General features: G+C 36.4%; 2 protein-coding genes across 2 annotated transcripts; one reads left to right on the top strand and one right to left on the bottom strand.

Moving 5' to 3' along the window:
• Nucleotides 1-17,298: 17,298 nt before the first annotated feature.
• Nucleotides 17,299-17,883, bottom strand: LOC145970641 (uncharacterized). Its single transcript, XM_083097513.1, has 3 exons — nucleotides 17,846-17,883; nucleotides 17,679-17,751; nucleotides 17,299-17,511 (listed from the first exon to the last, which is right to left on the bottom strand). Exons 1-3 carry the CDS (start codon nucleotides 17,881-17,883, stop codon nucleotides 17,299-17,301), a joined length of 324 nt encoding a protein of 107 aa, XP_082953639.1.
• Nucleotides 17,884-23,256: 5,373 nt separating this feature from the next.
• Nucleotides 23,257-25,236, top strand: LOC145970640 (uncharacterized). Its single transcript, XM_083097512.1, has one exon. The coding sequence runs from the start codon at nucleotides 23,257-23,259 to the stop codon at nucleotides 25,234-25,236; it is 1,980 nt and encodes a 659-aa protein (XP_082953638.1).
• Nucleotides 25,237-25,423: the final 187 nt, after the last annotated feature.

Raw genomic sequence — 25,423 nt, 5'->3', positions numbered from 1 at the left:
CGATCTATCGGAAAATTCATTTCTCCTTCAAGCAATTACAGTAATACATCAAAAGTCATCGAACAAGGTAATAATAACTATTTTTTGACGTTATGTGAAAACAGATCTCGGGAAGTCAGAGGGACAGTGTGTTAAAGGAAATTCGTGAAAAGAGAGGGGTTTTTAGTGGGTAGGGAGTACCGAGTTGGTAATTCGACTTGGTACTCGAGTCCCACATAACTCACTGGATCGACCGGTGGGTATGCATAAAATGCATTTTCCCCTCTCTCGTAAAAAAAAAAAAAAAAAAAATTTACAGGTGAGTGAGCGAATGAGAGAGAGAGAGAGAGAGAGAGAGAGAGAGACAGACAGACAGACAGCAGACAGAGAGAGAATGTATGTGTTCGCATGTGTGTCTGTATGTGTATAGCGATCAGCTGATCGTAGCAGGCGCCCCGCGTAAGCTCCCGCGTCTGACGGTGAATCGCGCCACCCTTGCCTGCCTCTTGTATTCGACCCGTCATACGTTAACTACTTCCTTTAATAATTCAAAAACTAAGCTTCGGACGAAATTTTGCCGAAGGAAAAATCGTCTTAGAATTGATTCAAGAATATGTCATTTCAGGGACACAGGGGTTATTTTGAATCACCCTGTATATATGTATTTTGTATCAAGATACCATCTTGAAAGAGTAAAGGATTATACGTGTATGTGTGATGTGTCAAATGCACTTCCATGTATAATATGTAGGATAATTTGTCACTCGTTTTGATATAATAATTTTTTTATAACATATATACAAGAATGTATTTATTGTTTTTATAAAATAGCGTTAATATTGTTTAAGAAATTGAAGTTGATATTCAATATTTTGTTATTTTATTAAGCATTCTTCTCTCAGCTTGTTACTACAATATTCCAATTGCTTTTTCACAATGTATTTCAGAGAATTTTTATAAATAAATATTTCTAGAAGTAAAATTCTTTTCAGTTTTATGAGTCGGAAGAAACACCACAACGTCTGAAACGTCGTTTTGAAAAGTGGACAATGTATAATAAGTGGACAATTAATAATAATTATCGTTGGAACTTTTCCATGGATCAATTATTCTGCGATCTTATACACGAATGTAAATATGTGGCACCAGGAGCGCAATTGACTTACGCTTTGAGAAATCGTTTAGAGAAATACAAAAGAGAAGTACGAAAAATGATTGTATCTCACATTAAAGATGGCTGTGCTCCATTGTTCATTGCCTGCAAAAGAGGACATGTAGAGATTGTCGAATATCTCTGTTGTATATGGGATTATGCGGCAGGAGAATTTAATAAGTATTTCGCACTATCTTCACTATAAACCAAGTATATTTGAGGTATAAGTCTTTGGAGTTACAATTGCCGGAGCAGATGTGTATTGTGCTGTGGCTCGCGAGAGAAGAAGAGCGAGCCGAGCGCTGTTCGGAGCGCGCTAACGTTAGTCGCCGTATTCGCGTTTCCAACGCGCGCATATCCGTAGATCGTCGCGCGTAATACGGATCGATATTTCTTTTCTCTTATAAGTATAGATGAAAATAGGTATCTCTCAACACCCTCTCTTATAAAAAAAATAATACTACTAATATACTACTGAAAATAATACTAACAGTCTTTAGAATATAATATGTGTATACGATGATATATATCTATATGTAACTATTTTGCTATAAATTCAGCCAAGTATCTCGGCCTTTTTTTTGGTCTAATAGAGCGTCGCGGTGTTTGCTGAATCGGTTCAGCTTCTTGGCGTTGTTCAGCTTGTTGGGGAGCGGGGGCATCTATTTGTATTTCGTTCGGAGGTTGTATATTCTCTGCTGGTGGATCATTGTTCTGGTCTTCTTCATCTGTTTCTGGTACGCTCCAATAAAAATTATCATTTTGAGCATTATTTACTATGGGAGTGTTTTCCCCAATACGACGTATTTGATTAACATGTCTAGTCCAGGAACGATCATCATCTAGTTTAATTTTGTAATGTAATTTTCCTAACTTTTCGATAATTTTACCGAATTTCCATTTTTCTCGCCCTGAGTAATTTCGGCAAGCTACTCTTTCGTCGTTTTCGAACAAATTTCCTGTTGTATTTTTATTCGCTTTATTTTCCTCTATAGGACGAATTAAATCTAGTCTAGTATAAAGTTTTCTTCCTAGAAACATCTCTGCTGGAGATTTGTTTGTGAACGCGTGTGACATTGATCTATATTGCAGTAATAATTGATTTAAGGCAACGTTGACGTTTCTAGGATTACAATTCATGCGTTTCAATGATTGTTTTAAGGTTTGTACGAAGCGTTCGGCTTGGCCGTTTGTCGCTGGGTTATATGGGGACGTTAATTTGTGTCTAATGCCGTTTTGTTTCAAGAATAATTGAAAATCATGCGAGGTAAACGTTCTTCCATTGTCTGTTACAATGACTTGTGGCAGACTATATGCAGCGAAAATTTGTTTACATTTTTCAATTGTTGACGTAGTAGTAATATCTGACATTATGTGTACCTCAGGCCATTATTATGTACTTCTACTTTAGGCGGATTGTTTTTGTGTGTATTGCAATTTGCACAGTTTTTGGCTAGAGTCTCGATATCTTTATCGATCCCCTGCCACCAACAGTAGCCGCGGGCTAAGCTTTTCATTTTCACCACTCCGAAATGGCCTGAGTGTAGTTCCTTTAAAATTTTAGCACGCAACGCTTTCGGAATAATGACTTTGTGTCCTCGCATAATGACGCTGTTCTGTAAGCTAAATTATGTTTGTTCTACATTAAAACGTTTTATCTTATTGATCTGAATTCCTGTTTGTAGTGTCTGTAATAACTCTTTTAGTTCTGTATCTTTGATTGTTTCTCTAGCAATTTAGGCCGCTGTAATCGGAAGCGTATTTATGGTTTCGACTTGGAATGCGTTGATTACGTCGACGGTGGCTTCTTGGGTTGGAACGGGAAGTCTTGATAGGCAGTCCGCGTTTGCATGCTTTTCCGATTTCCGGTATTGTATTTCATAATTAAATTCTTGTAAAAATATCGCGTAATGTTGCATGCGCATTGCCGTGTATATTGGTAAACTCGCAGTAGGTGAAAATATTTGAATTAGCGGACGATGGTCTGTAACCAGAGTAAATTTTTTTCCGTATAAGTATTGAACAAATTTTTTTATTCCGAAAATAATTGCGTATGCTTCCTTATCTATTTGCGAATACTTTCGCTGAGTTTCTGAGAGTGTTTGTGACGCGTATTGGATAACCCGTTCTGTTCCGTTTGGAAAACGATGGGAAAGGACAGCGCCTACCCCATACGAACTAGCGTCCGTTGCTAATACAAGTGGTAATCTAGAATCGAAGTATACTAAAACCTGTTTACTCGTAAAAGATTCTTTCGCGCTACAAAAAGCTGCCTCGCATTCTTTTGACCAAATAAATGGAGTATCTTTACGTAATAGCTTATTGAGTGGAAATAGAATTGAACTTAGATTTTGTATAAAACGCCCGTAGTAATTGATCATGCCCGTGAAAGCTCGGACTTCCGAAATGTTTGTCGGTCGCGGCATTTGTCGAATTGCCTCAATTTTCTGCTCTTCTTTATGAATACCGTTTTTATCTATAACATATCCGCAATAGTTAACTCTATCCGAAAAGAAAGTTGATTTATCAACATTTAAACGTACGTTGTAACGATTTAGCCTTTCTAATACTTCTTCTAATCTAGTTAAATGTATTATATTAGTTTCTCCCGTAATCACTATATCGTCAAAGAAAATCGCTACGCCCGGAATACCTTGTAAGATATTTTCTATCTCTCTTTGCCATATGGTCGGTCCGGACGCAATGCCGTACATCAATCTGTTTACTTTATACAATCCTTTACATGTACTGATTGTTAGCAATTCGCGGTCTTCCGGCGCGATTTCTAATTGTAGATATGCCTGTTCTAAGTCTAATTTCGAAAATTTCTTTCCATTAGCAAGTTTTGAGAATAATTCGTCTATTGTAGGAAACGGGTGGTCATCGACTAATAATTGAGAATTTAATGTAACTTTGTAATCTCCGCATATTCGAACGTTACCGTTCTTTTTCAATATCGGAACTATGGGGATAGCCCATTTAGATGTCGTGACTTTCTCGATTATTCCCGCGTTCTCTAATTTGTCTAATTCCTGTTCCACGAGAGATAGTAATTTGAAAGGCACGGGGCGCGTTCTTACAAACACCGGTACTGCGTCCGATTTCAGCGAAATTTTAGCTTGAACTCCTTTTATTGCTGTATATTCTGAGGGTCGCGTCTTATTGTATTTTTCAGTAATAGCTTGTAGTTTGCTATTAGGAACATGCATTGAAATATTATCAATTGTCGCACTTGAAACTAAGAATTCAGATCCGTCGGATAACTGCCTAATCCATTCCCTACCAAGTAACGGTTTTCTAGAACTACCGACTATATACAAGTTAAGCTGTTTAAATTTATTTTTATATTTGACATTAACTGTTATGAAACCTTTACTTCGCAAAATATGGCCGCAATACGAAATTAATTGTAACTGTGTATTGCGTATGGTCGCACCTGGAAAGACTTTGTTGACGTCGTGTGTACTTATGACCGTGACAGCAGCACCGCTGTCGACCTCAAATTTCATCGGTTTATCGTTAACCAGGAGCGTAACGAGGAATTTGTCTCGGTGATTTACGTGCTCTAAACTCAGGATTTCTTGTAATTGATTTGCAGAGCCCTTCGAAAAGCAAACCGTATTTAGATGCCCCTGCTTCCCACAGCTGTGACAACGTACGTCCCTGCTTAGAGAACACTTATTAGCTAAATGTGCTTTACCGCAACGATAACACTTTACATTACTATTATTATTTTTCGAATGAATTTTTGAATTTAGATTAGACTGATGATTGTTATAATTGTTCTTATTATACTTATCGCCCTTGGAACGCTTGTCTGAAGAATTTTTCTTAGGAGGTTTTTTTCCCGCCTTCAATAGGTCCAGACTTGTCGAGGACGGTCCGGCATCCTTCATCTGCATCGAACTCTTCTCAGATAGCTCCATTGTGACGGCAGTTTTTACTGCATCGTCGAAGTCCAAGTCCTTCCTCTCCAGTAAACGAGCCTGCGCCTTTTTGTTCAATAATCCGAAGACGAATTGATTGCGAAGAGCTGTCTTTAAGTAGTCTCCGAATTTACAGTGGATGCTTAATTTATGGAGAGCTGTCACGAATTGTTGAACTGACTCTCCCTCGCATTGTTTCCGTTGGTGAAAACTGTAGTTTTCCGCTATTTCTAGCGGTGTTGGCGCGTAGAATTCTTCAAGTTTCAGCACCAGCGTGTCGTAAGGTTGAACGAAGGGATCAGCAGGATCCAGCCTGTCGCACAGGACATCAAACGCCGAGGCTCCCACATAGTGTAAAAGATAAGGCACTCTTGCGTCATCTTTTATGCCGAAAATCAGGAATGCGCCCTGCAGGCGCTGTACCCATCGCTTCCATGTAGTGATTGATGGGTCGAAAGCCTCGATTGCGAAGGAGCCGGGAATCGCTGGCCTCTCCTCACGAGCCGGCGGTTGTGCCATTTCCGAATCAGAGTAACCGGCACACGTGTATAGCTTCTAGAAGGTTCTCACCCTATTTGCGGTGTACGTGGCGCGCACGACTTCGGGCAGCATTTCGGAGTAATTCGTCAATATTGTGCACATCCAGCGCATCCCATCCTCGTCGCCAATATTGTTGTATATGGGATTATGCGGCAGGAGAATTTAATAAGTATTTCGCACTATCTTCACTATAAACCAAGTATATTTGAGGTATAAGTCTTTGGAGTTACAATTGCCGGAGCAGATGTGTATTGTGCCGTGGCTCGCGAGAGAAGAAGAGCGAGCCGAGCGCTGTTCGGAGCGCGCTAACGTTAGTCGCCGTATTCGCGTTTCCAACGCACGCATATCCGTAGATCGTCGCGCGTAATACGGATCGATATTTCTTTTCTCTTATAAGTATAGATGAAAATAGGTATCTCTCAATAATCTCTTAAAGAAATGCGACGCGGATATCGAACAGAGAGGAAAATACGAAGTACCCGACGATAGATCAGTTCATTGTGTTACCCCATTATGGTGTGCTGCAGTTTCTGGAAATTTAGAAGTTATAAAATGCCTTATATCACATGGAGCTGATGTGAATGCAGTCTCTGATTCTGGATCTACACCTGTTAGGTCTGCATGTTTCATGACTCATATGGGTAAGAAATTATATATAAATTATGCAGAATATAATTGATAGATCAAATAAGCAAAAAGATATAATGTTTTACATTTTTTTCAAGAAGCGTTGTTTTCTATAATATTATTTAATCTATATATTCCTATAAACAATCAAATTATCTCATATTAGAAAAGATAAAAATAATATGGTATGTAACATAGGAATGTAATGAATAAAAGTAATTGGATAAAAGTAGTTCGATAAATGAATAAATATATATATATATGTATTTATGTATATATGTATGTATATATTATATGTATATTATATATATATATATATATATATATATACATATATATATATATATATATATATATATATACAGGGTGATTCTAAATAACTTTATGCTTTTGCAAAAACATAATCTTGACCGAATTCTAAGACGATTTTTCCTTTGGCAAAATTTTGTCCGAAGCTTAGTTTTTGAATTATTAAAGGAAGTAGTTAACGTATGACGGGTCGAATACAAGAGGCAGGCAAGGGTGATGCGATTCACCGTCAGACGCGGTTGTTTACGCGGGGCGCCTGCTGCGATCAGCTGGTCGCTATACACATACATACACACATGCGAATACATACATTCTGTCTGTCTGTCTGTCTGTCTGTCTGTCTGTCTGTCTGGTCTGTCTGTCTCTCTGTCTCTCTCTCTTTCTCTCTCTCTGTCTCTCTCTCTGTCTCTCTGTCTCTCTGTCTCTCTCTCTCTCTGTCTCTCTCTCTCTGTCTCTCTCTCCCTCTCCCTCCCTCTCCCCCTCTCTCGCTCATTCGCTCACTCACCTTTTTTTTTTTTACGAGAGGAAAATGCATTTTATGCATACCCACCGGTCGATCCAGTGAGTTATGTGGGCCTCGAGTACCAAGTCGAATTACCAACTCGGTACTCCCTACCCACTAAAAACCCCTCTCTTTTCACGAATTTCCTTTAACACACTGTCCCTCTGACTTCCCGAGATCTGTTTTCACATAACGTCAAAAAATAGTTATTATTACCTTGTTCGATGACTTTTGATGTATTGCTGTAATTGCTTGAAGGAGAAATGAATTTTCCGATAGATCGTACGTTCTCAAATTTAAGGTAGATATCACGTTGCAAAAGACAAGAAATCCACACTAAATTATTAACTGAAAGTTTTTCTTCTTTCATGAACTGTATTCTTTTATTAAACTTTAACGTAATCACATTTATTTACTCACTCGATGAGACGAGAAATTTACTAATGACTCTATCACTAATCACTATTAATCACTGTCGAATAATAACTGTTGGCGATTAAAAATCACTTATCCATACATCGTATATCTATTTAAAAATTAATTAGATTATATTTGTGTGTTTATTGCGTGTAAATGTGCTCCCCCCCCCGTTTTGGGTGGGTTTGTTGTTGTTTCCCTTATTATTTGTCTTTTTCTTGTGGTTTCGCGTTCTGCGTTTTGTATGTGGGGAAGGTGTTTTTGTCCGCCTTCCGTTTTTGTATGTGGGGAAGGTGTGTTTTGTCCGCCTTCCGTTTTCGGGGAGAAGCGAGCAGGAGTGAGGGCTCCTGCTCGCATTGCACGTACCCCCGGGGACGAGGGGAGAATGGCTAATAGCCCGGCCGTTCTCTCTTCAGACTCTTAAGAGTCAGGGATGAGTCAGAAAGGGGGGTAACTCCCTTCGGGAAGGGTCCTCACGGACCAGGCTATAGGGGTGTCCACTGGATGTTATGCGAAAGCGGTTCCCGGTGGACGTAAATCCCTTATTAAAGGCCAGGGGCTATAGACAGGTTTTAGGGTCCGGTGCTGACATTTCGGGTCAGTACTGGGTGGTAAACCGGCCCAACCCACGTGGGTTGGGACAAACCGGGAGTCCCCCACGACGGCGGTCAGTACCTCCCTCGGGTCTCACCGCCAAGTGCGCAAAGCATTTCCTGTCTTAAAAAAAAAAGGGGGGGGAGAGAGAGAGAGACAGACAGACAGAGAGAGAATGTATGTATTCGCATGTGTGTATGTATGTGTATAGCGACCAGCTGATCGCAGCAGGCGCCCCGCGTAAGCACCCGCGTCTGACGGTGAATCGCGTCACCCTTGCCTGCCTCTTGACCGTCATACGTTAACTACTTCCTTTAATAATTCAAAAACTAAGCTTTGGACGAAATTTTGCCAAAGGAAAAATCGTCTTAGAATTCGGTCAAGATTATGTTTTTGCAAAAGCATAAAGTTATTTAGAATCACCCTGTATATACAGGGTGACCCATTTTAACTTAGGCAGCCAAATAACTCGAAAAATAAGCACACTACGAAAAAATGTTTGGAATCAAAATTTTGTCATTTCGAGGGGGACGTACAATGACGTTAAAATGAGCCCCCCCACCCCTCCCCCTGGGCGGTGAGGGGGGGCAAGTTTGAAATCTTAAATGGGAACCCCTATTTTTTATTGCATATTCGGAATCTTTGGCTAAAAACACATACAATTTGTCTGAAACATTTTTCTCGATTCATGATAGATGGCGCTGTAATCGACGAAATTCAATTTCTTCGATTTCTCTTACTGAGAACCCATGCTTACGATTCTGCAATAAATTAACAATAAAAATACCACGTTTTCATTGTTAATACTCGAAATTAGTCTTAAAACAAACTTCTCATTATTTTTTATTACTCATTAATTACTTCTCAAGAAACTGCTTTTAGCGTAACCCAGGAACAACGTCGTGGACGTAGCAGTTTTCTGTTCCCTTCGGGGTGCTTGATTAACGTTAGTCCCCTCGCCTCTCACAATTCGGGGTGCTTGAACGTGTGGTAACCCAGCCAGTGAAGGCAAGGTCGTGTGGTGATCCAGCCAGTGAAGGCAAGGTCGTGTGGTGACCCAACCAGTTAAGGCAAGGTCAAGTAGTGACCCAGCCAGTGAAGGCAAGGTCGTGTGGTGACCCAACTAGTTAAGGCAAGGTCAAGTAGTGACCCAGCCAGTGAAGGCAAGGTCGTGTGGTGACCCAACCAGTTAAGGCAAGGTCAAGTAGTGACCCAGCCAGTGAAGGCAAGGTCGTGTGGTGACCCAACCAGTTAAGGCAAGGTCAAGTAGTGACCCAGCCAGTGAAGGCAAGGTCGTGTGGTGACCCAACCAGTTAAGGCAAGATTGCATTGTTATCAGCTCTCTCCGCATGGAGGAGATGCTCAAAGTGTGCACCATTATTTTCTAAGGATAACAGTAATCGACAGCGAAAGTTACGTTGTACATTTTCTAGCATTAAAGGAGTTATAGCTTCACAAGCTCTTCTTATTCTTTCCATCATATTCAATCTTGTCGTTGGAGCTTTACTATACACTGCATCTTTAACGTATCCCCATAAAAAGAAATCAAGGGGGTTCAAATCCGGTGATCTCGGAGGCCACAGAACTGGTCCACCCCGCCCTATCCACCGATTTGGGAACCTTTGATTCAAAAACATCCGTACAATACGAGCATAATGAGCAGGAGCACCATCTTGTTGATACCATAAATTTAGTCTAACTGCAAGGGGAACATTCTCTAGGTATGCTGGCAAATCATTTTCGAGGAATTCTAAATACATTGGACTATTAATTGGACGTTCAAAAAAATGAGGTCCAATGACTTGGCCATTGCAAATGCCTACCCATACATATAAACTCCAACGATGTTGATTAAGCACCTCACGATACCAATGTGGATTTTCTGGTGACCAATAGTGGCAATTATGCCTATTGAGACTACCATTGCTGATGAATGTTGCTTCATCACTGAAACAAACATTACTAAAAAAATCTGGATTCTGATCTAACATCTCAAGAGCCCATCTACAAAATTGTACTCTGAGTACGTAGTCGGCCTCACTTAATTCCTGTACCAGAGTAATATGATACGGATGGTAATTGACTGATCGTAACAATCTATGTGCCGTAGTTTGAGGGATTCCCAGTTCTCGTTCTATTTGACGGGTACTAATATGGGGATTTTGATGAACCATAGCCAAAACTGCGAGCAATCTAGGGTCATTATTATTATGAAGTCTATTCCTTCGCCTTTCGCGATGAAGTGGATTATTACGAGATCTCCTTTCAATGTTTATAATTTGTTGATCAGTAGGATGGCGGCGATTTGGGAATCGCTCCGCATAAGTACGGGCAGTAAGTCTGTAATTTCTACCACATTCGCCAAAGGTTATAAGAATATCGACTACTTCTGTAGGCGTATAATTTGTCATTTTACCAGAATTTTATCAGAGTACAAATGTTAAAAAAATACATAAACACTTGTGACTTTGGCACTAAATGGACAAAATTTTGGAGGGATACTTAGAGGAACTCCATCAGATGGAAAGTCCAAAATGTCTCGGTACTTTGGACCATTCAAGTTGCCTAAAGGGCAGGTTACGCTAAAAGCAGTTTCTTGAGAAGTAATTAATGAGTAATAAAAAATAATGAGAAGTTTGTTTTAAGACTAATTTCGAGTATTAACAATGAAAACGTGGTATTTTTATTGTTAATTTATTGCAGAATCGTAAGCATGGGTTCTCAGTAAGAGAAATCGAAGAAATTGAATTTCGTCGATTACAGCGCCATCTATCATGAATCGAGAAAAATGTTTCAGACAAATTGTATGTGTTTTTAGCCAAAGATTCCGAATATGCAATAAAAAATAGGGATTCCCATTTAAGATTTCAAACTTGCCCCCCCTCACCGCCCAGGGGGAGGGGTGGGGGGGCTCATTTTAACGTCATTGTACGTCCCCCTCGAAATGACAAAATTTTTATTCTAAACATTTTTTCGTAGTGTGCTTATTTTTCGAGTTATTTGGCTGCCTAAGTTAAAATGGGTCACCCTGTATATATATATGTATACCAATGTCGAAACTTTATTATAAAGAAACTTAATATTAAAGAAAGTACTATTTTTAAAGTACCAACTATAATGTTAACATCTTGCCATTGAGAAACATACCAGGTATGATCATGCAAAATGTTGACCGTGACATAAATTGTAAATGTAACAGCATGTGCAGTTTTTAAAACATCAAAAGACTGAATGAGAAGAGAAAGCTTCTATAAGAATTAATAGCGTTTTCGACTTGTCGGGTTCAATTGCTCCGGGGTAATTTACCAGACGTTATTGACCAACCACAGTCATTCTTCAAAAGAATGTAATTTGCAATTAACAATTCCATATTTTTTCTTAAAAACAACTATGTGTTTTCTTTACACCAATTGATTCCTCTCATTATTTTGTACATAAAAGTATTAAGGTAAGATAATCGAAAAATGAATATTTTACAAGATATTTTACGGTTTATGTAAAATTAAGAAATTATTTCAAGCCTCATAACTCGGAAAGTATTTAATGAAAATTAACTTAATTATACTGTTTTGGAAAGCTCTCGAGATAAGCTACAAGAATATGTAATGAGAAAATGTAGGTTCCATTTAAGAAATTAAAGGTGACCTTCACGTGACCTTCAAATGACTCTTCAAGGTCAAACCAATGGTGCCATCTTATGGCCCCCAAAGAAGCAAACAACTTTTGTGGGAAAATTTTTTCTCTGTCATGCTTTGCCAACGAGATAATTGGGATTATAGATTAAAATGACTCACCGTGTATATATATATATAATTGCTTCTTTAAATTGTGATCGGATATATTTCAAATGAAAGGATTGAACGATAAATAAACCTTGAAGATCGTTTCTTGATAGAGACCTAATATACCTGATCGATCATCTATCTTCATCAATAATTACCGTATTTAAATCGCGTATCTTAAATTTTACTAGTGTCGCCTCATAATTCGCGGTCAAACAATAGGCGTTGGCGGAATCGCCGGAACAAACGGTTAAGAGAAGGGCTGGCTCAGGCTATCGGCAGTCCAGTAAATCGTTCGACCACTAGTATAGACAGTAATAAACTCGACTCCAACACACACACACACCTAACCCCTCTTCCTCACCCCGTATTCCGAATTATTCTCCAATCTCATCCCCAGGGCATTCCTCGACCTCCCCCGGTACACCTGTTCCAGGCCCCGCGCGGTCGTCTGGTTCACCCCCCAGATCTCCTACCCCGCACCCACCAGAATTTTCTCCTTCCCCAGCTACTTCATCAACCCTTGTATTCGAACCCTCTCCTTTGCCTTCTCCCGAACCCCCTCGTTTCCCCTCACCTCCTGTCCGGGAGCGTACCCCTCCCATACCTGTCATCACCCTCGACTCAGACCCTCCTTCTCCTTCCACCTCCTCGGAGTTTTCTGAGTTCAGCGAGGCTCTGGAGGATTTCGCGAGAGATCTTCCCGACCTTGAACAAGATTCCCCCGATTTCGACTTCCCTCCCGATTCGGAACATCCCGACACCCCTGAAACTCCCGAACCTCTCCCTCCTCACCCTCTAAGTTATTTCCTATCACAGTTTCCCCTCATCGACTTCCCCATTCCCGAAGGAACTTTCCGTGTGGGCCCCGGTCCTGTTTATCACGAGGAGTTCCTTCACTACCTTACCACTGCCCCTCCCGATGCTATAATTGCTTGGCATCTCCCTGGCTTCCACCTTCCATTTGGAGTTCCTATACAAGCCCTGTGGAAAAAATTCCCTCCGTCCACTATCCAATTTGAAAATCCTTGACCTTTTGTACTCCCCCCCTTTTTTTTTTCTCTTCCCCACCTATAATATACCTGTTTAGATAGCAAATTTTAAATTAAAAGTAACAAGATTGTAATAATCTCCAGCCAGGGGTAATACTTAAGATTAGATTTACCACTTTTATTCCTGGCTGACGTCCTCCGAACCAATGTAACACCCGCGGAAATTCCCTCACACATACAAACAACACACATATAAAATTTTCAACTATATTTTGTATTTTAGAAAAGATCTTTATGTAAACATTTCATATCGCTCAAACGACTAATTATTGAATAAATGATAATTTATAATAAAATCTTCATTTAATTTTGCTATCCGTTCTCATTCCTTGAAGTCCGAAATCGCACAGGGTCCCGTCCCGAGTAAAAGAGATTCGATTCTCTTACCGAAAAGGGACCGACGAGCGTAACGGCCTGGGACACTCACAGAGTTAAAGGGACCATTCTGGTCACTGACCTGTGCCAGGCCCCTGACAGTGCGCTCGACCCGATCTATACACACGCCCGAAAAGTGTGTCACCGGGTAAGTAGGTTGCGTCTTTCCAGACGGCCCGACCTTTTAAGGGTCTGGACGTAACAGATTTAAGTAGTTTAAAATGTAATATTTGCGAAGTTATTGTTAAACCACGAATAGTGTTAAACATGAAACATTAATAAATCACTTAAACAGTTGTAATAACTTTCGTGAAGAATTAAACTTAAAAGAACGTGCAACAATCAACTGGAATAACTACTTTAATCTTGTAGATTATACAAAAAAATATATTTTAAAGTGCAATTATTGCAAACTGTTAATAAAAATAAAACGTATTACAATTTCTAATGAAATGACCGCCGCGCACTTGGACAGTCACAAGTTAAATTTAAACGAACACGAAAAAATCATAAATTGGATCACACAAAATATTAACAAAAAACTAACAAAATGTAAGGACAGAAATAGAACTGTAATAGTAAATTGTTTAAAGTGTTATAAATCGAAATTCATTCCGCGGGAATATAATATAGCACGTATGATAAGACATGTAATGAGGAAACATAAGGGAGAAATGAAAGAACAAATAAATCAAGCTGTTTCAAATATTCATCTTTTCAAAGAGTAAGAAAAATTTAATATTATTTGGATTTGGATTTGGAATATTTTAGAATATCAAATATTCAAATTTGTTAAATTCGATATTTTAATAATAACAGTATTACTTTAAAAAAAATACTAGTTTAAAGGCTTCATAATATTCATAATTTTTATTTTATATTTTTTACAGATTATTTCTTCAAAATATTAAATCTTATCCTGACAATTCACTCCATGACATTCCTACTTGTGATTCAGGAGGAGTAAATATTCCGGAAGTCGCAAGATCAAGTAGTTTTCTTTCAGAAAAAGATAGGGATGTATGTGGGATGGACCCTAAGATAGGGCCGGGGCAAGCCTCCAGAAAAAGATAGGGATGTATGTGGGAGTAGGTCGGACGTGTCTTTACGCCCATACTAATAAGAATAAGAAAATTGGGAGTCCTCTGTTATCATAAAGCTCTTATTTATTGAAGTTAGTAAACATATGATGCATTAATTTCAATGAAAATAACATGTAACATTGATACGTTTTCATTAATGAAATAGTGATCTTAAATAAAAACGATCTTAAATAATAATGTATAGTAAACGGTAAGATCTCTTTGTAATGGATATATTTAAGATTTATTTTACGCATTCCTTCTCTGTCAATTTGATTATTTAAATTAATCAGTTTTTAACACAAAACCATTTCTTAATCTCGCTAAAGATATTCTAAAGTAACAATTTCTTTAATATTCATATTTAATATATATGTAATCGTTAATTTCTTTAATTAAAGTTGTCTCTTTCTTTCTTTCCACTTTGATTTCTTCTCTTTCCACTTTTATAACTTACCATTGAAACAAATATACGATATACATTGCGTATGTACATATTTAATATATATTGTCTTTTATATGTTCACATCCTACTTAATAAGACATCTTACTTAATAAGCAGAATAAAAGAATATTGCAACAATTTAATGAGTTCTTCTTCCACTTTTTTACTCACTTGTTTTTCAATTTGTTATTATATTATTTTACATATTTTATTAATTACACAAATTTTTATAACGAACGCAACTTATTGTAAGAATCATTAATTGCTTAATATAACTCAAGAAAAATAATATATGTGATACAGGTGATTTTTATCATCTTTAAATTGTATCATCGCGATGCACATGCTCATTTGGTATAAATTGTTGTAGCCACAATTGTTGATTCCATGTATCTTTTGTAAGTTGAAAAAAATTTTCGACATAATATATCTTCCACGTATATTATATTTAACTTTATAATAGATGAGAAAACACAATCGTAATTGTGATGAGTAATGATAACTTATGTGCAGTCGCACTATTCCTTGTGTAAGAATCGATTACGTGAATCTTCCATCCCATGCCCTGGCAAAAATGAGACGTTTCATGAACGTTTGTTTGGCGTTTACATGAACGTTTGTGGAAGTTCGTCGAGAGTTTAAAAACGATTAGTAAAGAGTTTGTAGAACAAAAATTGCAACACTGCAGCGTTTGAAAGACGTTTGTACATAGCGTTTTTGAGAGTTTGCATAGCGTTTACATGGCGTATGCAAAGAGTTCTTTAAACATTTATAGATCCTCTATTAAGTGTTTAATTTCATCTTTGGAAACTGCGTGCATCCTCTATTAAGCGATTACCCGACAAAAACAGTACGTGAAATCCACGTTATTACCACGTAGATTAATATCGTTGAATCTACGTGGATATTCAAGTGGATAATCCGCTCAAAAACGGTACTAGAATCTACGTGGAATCTATGTGAAAATTTCATGAACTTTCAAGACATATTACTTTTTTCATTTTTGATAAGTGAATATCTTGGACATTTATAAAAGTATATAAATACACTCGGCCATAAGAATAATTTTATTTTTATTTATATTTTATTTTTAATATACGCAATAAATAGGCTATCTCCCATTTATCCGTTTAATTTCAAATAATCTGTTCCATATTCTGAATCCCAACAAGCGATCCAGATTATTAAACAAATTATTTTAAATTAAATCAGTTTATTAAATTAAACTGACTAAAGAACCGTCTACAATGAAAATAATATCGGTGCAGTGGACGGTGGAGCAGAGCTGCCAAGTCCGAGACGCAAGCAACGGGCAACACGTAGTGGAGGGGGTAACGGGCATGTACGCGTAAGCGTACGTGTGAGCTCGGCGCTTCGGCTAGCTTCGGATAATAGAAGAGGACAGAATACAGTTTTCTGTCTCCTTCCTACCAAGCTGGCAACGAAAGACGGGCGACGCTGCTCGCGTCTCGATATCTCAATACGTACGATAGCGTTAAACGTTTTTCTCGTTCAACTTGTTATATTAGATATTTTTTATAACTGATAAATATATTATATATTTGCTAATTGTAAGAAAATATATATTTTTCATATTAAAAAATCAAATCGTATAATTCTTAAAAATGAATATATGTATATATATATATATATATATATATATATATTCGTTTATAAGTATTATGACATTTAATTTTTCATATGAAAAAATATATCAATATTTTCATACAACTGATAAATGTATAATATATTTATCAGTTAAAAATATATTAAATATATTAAATATATTTAATAGATTAATATTTATCAGATAAAAAATACATTTATCGGTTAAAAAATGTGTATAATATAAAAAGCTGTAAGGAAAAAACATTTAATGCTGTCGCACGCATTGAGATATCGAGAAGCGAGCAGCGTCGCCTGTTTCCGGCTTGGTAGGAAGGAGACAGAAAACTGTATTCTGTCTTCGTCCTATCAAGCAGACAACGAAAGCGACGGGCGACGCGCGACGCGCGACGCTGCTCGCTCCTCGATATCTCGATATGCGCTCGATCGTTTTTCTCTTACAGCTTTCCTTTATGTTATAAATTTTTTACAATTAGTAAATATACATATATATACATATGTATATATAAATATATATATACATATACATATGTATATATAAATGTATATATGAAACGTAAAAATATATTATAAAGCTATAATATTTAATATAAATATTTTTAATATAAATATTTGACTTTTTTTTTACATATATATACGTATATATTTAAAATAATAAAAATGAGTGGCGATTTTCCACACCACCCACGAGGTATCACCATTGGCGCGTTAGGTTTCTTTTACGTGGACCTTCGCCTGGAGCCCTATTGTACCACATTGTATTGTATTATATTATCTAGAAGGAAAAAAGGATAAAGAAAATATTTGGAAAGGAAAAAATAAATATTCCCTGAATTATTTTTTAATATTTATTTTCACAAAAAAGATAATTAATAATAATAATAATTATTTATGATATTGCCTCCCCTGCCTCGGCCGCCTCCCCTGCCTCGGTCGCCTCCCCTGCCTCGGCCGCCTCCCCTGCTTCGGCCGTCTCTCCAGCCTCGGCCGCCTCCTCGGCCTCCTCTATTTGGGGCGCTTGTGCCGCCCCTGATGCCCGTGTTCCGCCGGGAGTACCACAGGACACGGGATTTCCCGCCTCCTCTTTTTTTTGGTTTGTTTTCTGAAAAACAAAAAATAATAAATTATAACAAATAATAAACATAATAAACATAATAAACATAAATAATAAATAAATTATAATAATGCATATATATATACATATATATATATATATATATACATATATATAATTTAATAAAATAGAATTTAATATAAAAAATAACATACCATTTCGCTGCTGCGCCTGCACTTCCTGCTGCTGCTGCTGCTGCTGCTGCTGCTGCTGCTGCTGCTGCTGCTGCTGCACCTGGTGCTGCCCCTGGTGCTGCTGCTGCTGCTGCTGCTGCTGCTGCTGCTGCTGCTGCTGCTGCTGCTGCTGCTGTAGCTGCATATACCCTTGCAGTTGATGCAACAATTGTTGCATCAACTGCATATCGGGAACATCCTGGAGAACGAGTGCCCCCATTTCAGCATTTATGTCTCCTGTAAAATTGAAAAAAATTATAACATAAAAATTAAAAAGACTAAAGTTTCTTAATATTTTTCTATAAATAATGATTTACTTACGAGACATGTTGACGTTTAGCGCGGGACGTATGTTGCGTTTGTCGCCGTGCTTTGATGGACTGAGAATAAGGCACACTCGGCACTTGTTTATTTGTTTCATGTCGTTTCATTTGTTTTATGCCGATCATTTTTTTCGTAGCATCTCCATCAAATTATCTTGTCGCCTTGTACTCTCGAGTAAACGTATTTTTTTATACGTGCGTCGTGAAATCTTGGTGTTCAGAAAACTGTCACAATCCCGCTTGTGAGTTCTGATTATTTAAAATTGCTATATATCTTTATCTTGTTTAATCTTTATTTTCTTTTATTCACTCTTCTTTGATTCTTTATTTCTGCCTATTTTTTGTTTCATAAACATGTGTGATGAATCAAAAAAAAAACCTAAGCGAAGCTTTTCAGATGCTTGGCTCAATGATGATCGAATTAAATGTTGGATACGTAGAGTATCTTTTGATGAGAGCTTGTATCATTGTATTATATGCAATAAAAATATTTCGTGCAATACACATGTTTTGAGACATGCGGATTTGCGTGTCATAAAAATAATCTTAAAGAAAATACTTCATCTTCATTAAATATTGAAAATACAATTTCAAATAAAAAAATATCCGAAAAAATTAACATAAATTTAAAGACTAAATTTAAAGAAAAATGGTTGGAAATCGAATTATTTAAACCATGGCTACGCAAAGTATCACACGATGAAAATTCATTTTTTTGTTCATTCTGTGATAAATCCATGGTTGGTGGTTTATCGCAAATTTATCGTCACACAGAATCCAAAACACATATGGAAATATCTAAAAAACATGAAACAGAAATAAAGAATACGAATGAAAATATAAATATAATAAATGATTCACTTTTGTCGTTTGATGAGCGAAAAAAAACAGCAGAAATTCGGTATGCGGCATTAATTGCTGATAAAAATATTTCGCATCAAACTGCAAAAGAAATCCTTAGTTTCTTTCAACATATAGGAAAAGATCCTAATGTATTACAAAACATGAGAATGGGCCGAACGAAATGTAAAAACATTATTACAAATATTTTATGCCCAGTTGAAACAGATCGTGTCGTCAATAAGCTTCAAAATACAAAATTTACAATTTTTATTGACGAAACATCTGATATAACAAATAATAAATGGATGACTTTTCTTGTTCGATACGTTGATCCAGAGACATTAGATATTCGCTCACAATTAGTTAAATTAATCGATATTGATGCCAAAGATTCAAGCGCAGAAAAGTTGTTTCAGGCATTTAAATGTGAAATGTGGAAATTACAGATACCGTTTTTAAATATCATAGCCTTATCATGCGATAATGCATCTGTTATGACAGGAAAACACTTATCGTTTAAAAAAAAATTAGAAGAAATATGTCCACATTTATTAACATTTTCATGCCCATGTCATTCCTCCGCATTAGCAGCGCATGCTGCTTGTTCTAAAATGCCTACATATTGCGACGAATTTCTAAAAAAAATTGCTACTTATCTCAATAGTAGTCCAAAACGTTCGGCTATTTTTCGTGAATTTTGTGAATGTTTCCAAGAAACAAATCGCAAAATATTGAAATTATGTGATACGCGCTGGCTTTCGCACTATTTATGTATCGAAAGGCTTCTTGAATCTTGGGATACAATTAAATACTTTCTTACTGAAATGGTTGTGAGCGAGAAAACAAATTCTGGAGAATATCTGCTATCTATGATGGACAACGTAGAGATGAAAGCTTATTTTCTGTTTTTAAAATACGTTTTGAATTTTTTTAATGCATTTAATGCATTCTTTCAAGCATTAGAAACAAGGATTCATTTGTTACATCCAAAATCTATAAACTTTCTTTTCCAAATCTGTCGGAATTTTTTAAAAGAAGAATATTTAAAACCATTTTCTACAAATATAATATTCTCACTAAAAGAAAATCAAAAAGCTATAAATGAAATTATTTTAGGATCAGAATGTGAGGAATATCTCAAGGAATTAACGCTCAAAGGTCACATAAACATAGTTAGAATTATTCGAGAGAATTGTTTAATATTTTATGTGACTGCTGCAGAAGAAATACGTAAAAGATTACCTATAAATAATATATTTTTATCAAAGTTACAAGTTTTTCAATCATATATAAGTTTATTTGATAATAATAGAGAAACATCATTCAATGATGTTTCTTTTATAGCTAAAACTATCGGCGGTTTTGATGAAGATGGTTTAAAGAAAGAATGGATTGCCTTACCATTAGATTTTACAATGGAAGAAAAACAAAGCTTTTCTAAATTAAATTTCGACAGCATGTGGAAAGAAATTTTACAAAGTCGTTGTAATAATCTTGTTAAATATCCCAATTTAACAAATGTTATAAATACTATAAGATCGCTTCCAAATTCAAATGCCGATCCGGAGAGAATGTTTTCTCTTTTAAATAATTTAAAAACGAAAAAACGTAACAGTTTTTCGTCGGCTACTGTTAATGCAATTTGTGTTTTTAAATCTGCATTAAAAACGAGAGGAGAAACAGCTATAAAAATGAAAATTGATGAAAAACATTTGTCTCTAATGTCAACGGACAAATTATATGCTCCTGCTCTTAAGAAAGATAAGAGTACTTTAAGACTACATGCTGCAGATACCACTGACATAGCTGGTTCTTCGTCTCACAAATAATAAATTCTGTCTGTGTAACAGACACTACACTTCTAAAAAGTATAGAAAATATCTTGTCTGTGTAACAGACACAACACACACACACACTTCTAAAAAGCAAAAGTATAGAAAATATCTTGTCTGTGTAACAGACACAACACACACACACACACACACACTTCTAAAAAGCAAAAGTATAGAAAATATCTTGTCTGTGTAACAGACACAACACACTTCTAAAAAGCAAAAGCATAAAAAATATCTTGTCTGTGTAACAGACACAACACACACTTCTAAAAAGCAAAAGTATAAAAAATATCTTGTCTGTGTAACAGACACAACACACACACACACACTTCTAAAAAGCAAAAGTATAAAAAATATATTGTCTGTGTAACAGACACAACACACACACACACACTTCTAAAAAGCAAAAGTATAAAAAATATCTTGTCTGTGTAACAGACATCACACTTCTAAAAAGTGTATCAAAAATATTTTGTCTGTATAACAGACATACTTGTAAATGACGAAATAATATAATATAATACAATACAATGTGGTACAATAGGGCTCCAGGCGAAGGTCCACGTAAAAGAAACCTAACGCGCCATTGGTGATACCTCGTGGGTGGTGTGGAAAATCGCCACTCATTTTTATTATTTTATTATTTTAAATATATACGTATATATATGTAGAAAAAAAGTCAAATATTTATATTAAATATTATAGCTTTATAATATATTTTTACGTTTCATATATACATTTATATATACATATGTATATGTATATATATATATATATATATATATATATATATATATACATATATTCATTTTTAAGAATTATACGATTTGATTTTTTAATATGAAAAATATATATTTTCTTACAATTAGCAAATATATAATATATTTATCAGTTATAAAAAATATCTAATATAACAAGTTGAACGAGAAAAACGTTTAACGCTATCGTACGTATTGAGATATCGAGACGCGAGCAGCGTCGCCCGTCTTTCGTTGCCAGCTTGGTAGGAAGGAGACAGAAAACTGTATTCTGTCCTCTTCTATTATCCGAAGCTAGCCGAAGCGCCGAGCTCACACGTACGCTTACGCGTACATGCCCGTTACCCCCTCCACTACGTGTTGCCCGTTGCTTGCGTCTCGGACTTGGCAGCTCTGCGGTGGAGTAAGACTAAGAGTAATGCGAAATGGAAAAGAATCATTCGCTTACGCCTTACTCCACCGTCCACTCCATATTACTTCCATCGTAGACGGTCCTTAAAAGAAAAAATAAACTTCGGATCGTGTTAGTATCAGTTCTTTATATACACTTTATGACGGAAAGTTGAATACGAGTTAGCTAATTTGATGCAGCGCCGCATAGCAGCAAAGCGAGGAAGCATATTCTATATACATATGTACTATTACATTTCTTAGGCGTTTCTTAGGCGTTTCCAAGCCGTTTGTGTAAACGCCGTACAATTCGCCACATTGAAAAAGTATTTGCTGAAAGTGAAAAAACGGTATTGGAAAAAGTGTTTGTTAAACGTTTGAGAAGTCTGATAGTAAACTCTGTACACGAAGATGTATCAACGTTTACTGAACGTACTCTGAAAAATGTTACCTCAGCATTGCAAAACTTTTATGTAACATTATATAGAGTTTGTAGAACAAAAATTGCAACACTGCAGCGTTTGATAAGCATTCAAAACCCAACAGCGTTATGTAAGTGCTCTTACAAAGGAGGACCGGTAAATAAGGCCAAAATCTGCCTCGCGATGGAACCTAAACTAACTGTAGAAAAGTCTTTCTTACAACCCAAGAAAGACGAAAATCACCGTCATTTATCCGAGAAGTGGTGGGAAAGTTTTGGGAATAGCGTATTAAGTTGTTAGGCTTTAATGTTGATTTATACATCGAAACTAACAGTTTTTCCTGTATTAACTTTAAGAGATCGTATCTGTTAGCCCCACTGATACCCCCCTTATATCTCTGAGAAATGCTACCGACGCGACATCTACTGTTTCGATTTTTTCATCCGAGATTAAAACCCGAGTGCGCACTCCTGTCCTTATATAATCTCTATACTGTGTGTATTGAGAAGAGAGGATATAAGAACTCAGTCTTGGAAACGCATGACTTGTTTCGTGCTCACTTTTGACTTAAAAAAGAAGATATTAACAATACGAACGGACATGTAGAAATCACCTTCATGCTATTGTCTATATTCATTTTACAGTTAATATTTTTCATAAATCCACATTCGCTGATGTTACACCTATGTTATGTATGATGCGCACCTATATGCACATACAAGTTTATGTCTTTGTATTTTCCAAATTATTTAGGATTTTTTAAGATTACTGTTGCAGTGTATGGTATTAAAACGCTTACAGATTTTGTTTCATTACTAATCTGTAGATAGTAAATATCTGACTCAGAGTTTAACAAGACTTTGAATAGAGGTTCTGAAGTTTTCAATAAGAACACAGATTTTTCACACAGTTTGTTTAATACGTCAAGTTTGTTTTATTTTAGTGGGATAGTTCTATTCAATTTAGTTTTTTCTTTCAATTATATCGCGATGACAAAAGTCTGTTCGACCTGTGGCATAAGTCTCGAAAAACGATCACGCACAGATTATCGCGAAGTGGACGAAAGATATTATTGTAAAAAATGTTACAGAAACTTGCATCGTCCTGAGGCACATTCCTCATCTGGGCAAGATGATTTTGCTGCACAGCAAAATGAGTTACAGCCTACTGTTCATCTAGATATTGAACGAAGTTATTCAGGCCACAACAAATGCGTTTTTGGGTGTTCTGTAGTTAGAAGTTTAAGAAATCTGACTAAAGAAGAATGTCTCGAGATATTTATAAAAAAAAACGTATTTGTAAAATATGGTGTACGTGTTTGTACCGTGCATGATTTGAAAGAATCACTAGTAATTCCTAATGATTTTGAAACAGCTGGTATGGGGGTTTCTTTGAATGCTGAAGAAATACTAACTTCTTTCCACACATTTAAATCCATTATTCTGACAGAAAGAGACAAAGCACCTCTTTCCTTTTTGAATATGAAAAATGACATGTTGAAATTCGAAACTGGTTTAGAGCATCAGCAATATTTCGACGTTCTACAATTCCTGTCAAGTGAAGATTTACTTACTCGTGTCCGAATGGAATTCGCTTTGGGAGTGTATCTATCTCGTCTTCGACGAGGTTACACTTTTGAAGAACTAGCTATTCGCTGGAATATTGCAGAAAAAACTGCTCGCAATTACTGCCAACTTTGCAGATCCATTCTTATAGGGCCTTTTTGTGACAAGTATCTTTCACTGACGCGCGATCGTGCTGATCTGATCAATCATCAAACTGATACTGCTAAACGTTTACATGCTCCGTCTGGTGAACACATTATTCTCGTGCTTGATGGCACATATGTCTTTATCCAGAAAAGCTCCAATTTCGCATTTCAACGTATGACTTATTCTGGCCATAAACACAGGAATTTGATCAAACCAATGATGGCAGTATTTCCTGATGGTTATATTGGAGCGGTTTGGGGTCCTTTTCCGGGAAACAAAAACGACGCTTCTATTTTGATCGATCTTTTAAATACTACCGATTGGAATAGTTTTCAGCCCGGCGATGTTATAATCGTTGATCGCGGTTTTAGGGATTGCATTCCAAATATCTCGAGCAAAGGATTTGTAGCGAAGATGCCATCTTTTGCCGATAAACCCTCATTACCACTGACAACGCAGCAAGCAAATTCCTCACGACTTATCACAAAAGTTCGCTATATTGTCGAAGTTGTAAACGGAAGAATAAAGAAAATCTTTAAGTATTTTGATAGAACTATTCAAAATACCACACTAGATACCTTATTCAACGATTTTAAGATTGCTTGTGCTTTACTTAACTTGACATTTAAACCAGTTGTCACTTCTGATCTTGATAAAAGAATTATAGATAGAATGCTTCATTTTTCGAACGAAAAAAATCACTTATTTGAATTGGTATGTCAAGAAAAACTAAATTCGCAGACCTCTCGTTTCCAACGTATGGAAGATGTCGAGATAGAATTCTTTCCACGATTAGATATGCAAGATCTTTGGCTTTACACTTGCGGCTCGTACGCAATTAAAATGGCACACAGTTATTATGCTGATCACTTAAATTCAAACGGTGATTTTGAGTTTGAAATGGCGAAACCAACAAGACCCATTGATTTTAGAAAATACGGTATAGCGTTGGACTGGTCTGCTAGTATTTTTTTGAAAGTGCGTATACGATCTCGTCACTCCATGTCCGTTAAGTACTTTGTATATGTTCTTGTCGATAAAAACAAACAAGGAATCGAAGCACTTAGTGCTCATTTTTGCAGCTGCAAAGTGGGACAACGTGTCGTTGGATGTTGTTCTCATGTAGCCACAATCATGTGGTTTTTTGGTTATGCCCGTTTTTTACTTGACATAAACAAACCTGCACACTCTCTTTGTGATATTTTTTACAACATAGCATCATCAGAGTCCGAAGAAAACGATGAGGATGATGTTTAAGAACAGACTAAAAAAATTAAAAAAGTAAAAAAAAGTAAAAATAAAAAAATAAAAAAAAATTAAAAAGTTTTAAATCTAAAAACAATTAAAAATATTTAAAAAAATAAAAAATTACTTTACTTTGGTTACACAGATACGATCTCTTAAAGTTAATACAGGAAAAACTGTTAGTTCTTATGTATAAATC

The sequence above is a fragment of the Camponotus vicinus genome, unplaced genomic scaffold (genome assembly GCF_025532165.1).
Source record: "Camponotus vicinus isolate PSW18456_S1 unplaced genomic scaffold, iyCamVici1.0 SCAF_4, whole genome shotgun sequence".
Classification (NCBI taxonomy): Eukaryota; Metazoa; Arthropoda; class Insecta; order Hymenoptera; family Formicidae; genus Camponotus; species Camponotus vicinus.
Note: the sequence above shows the minus strand (reverse complement) of the source record. Positions and strands in the feature narration are given on the sequence as shown.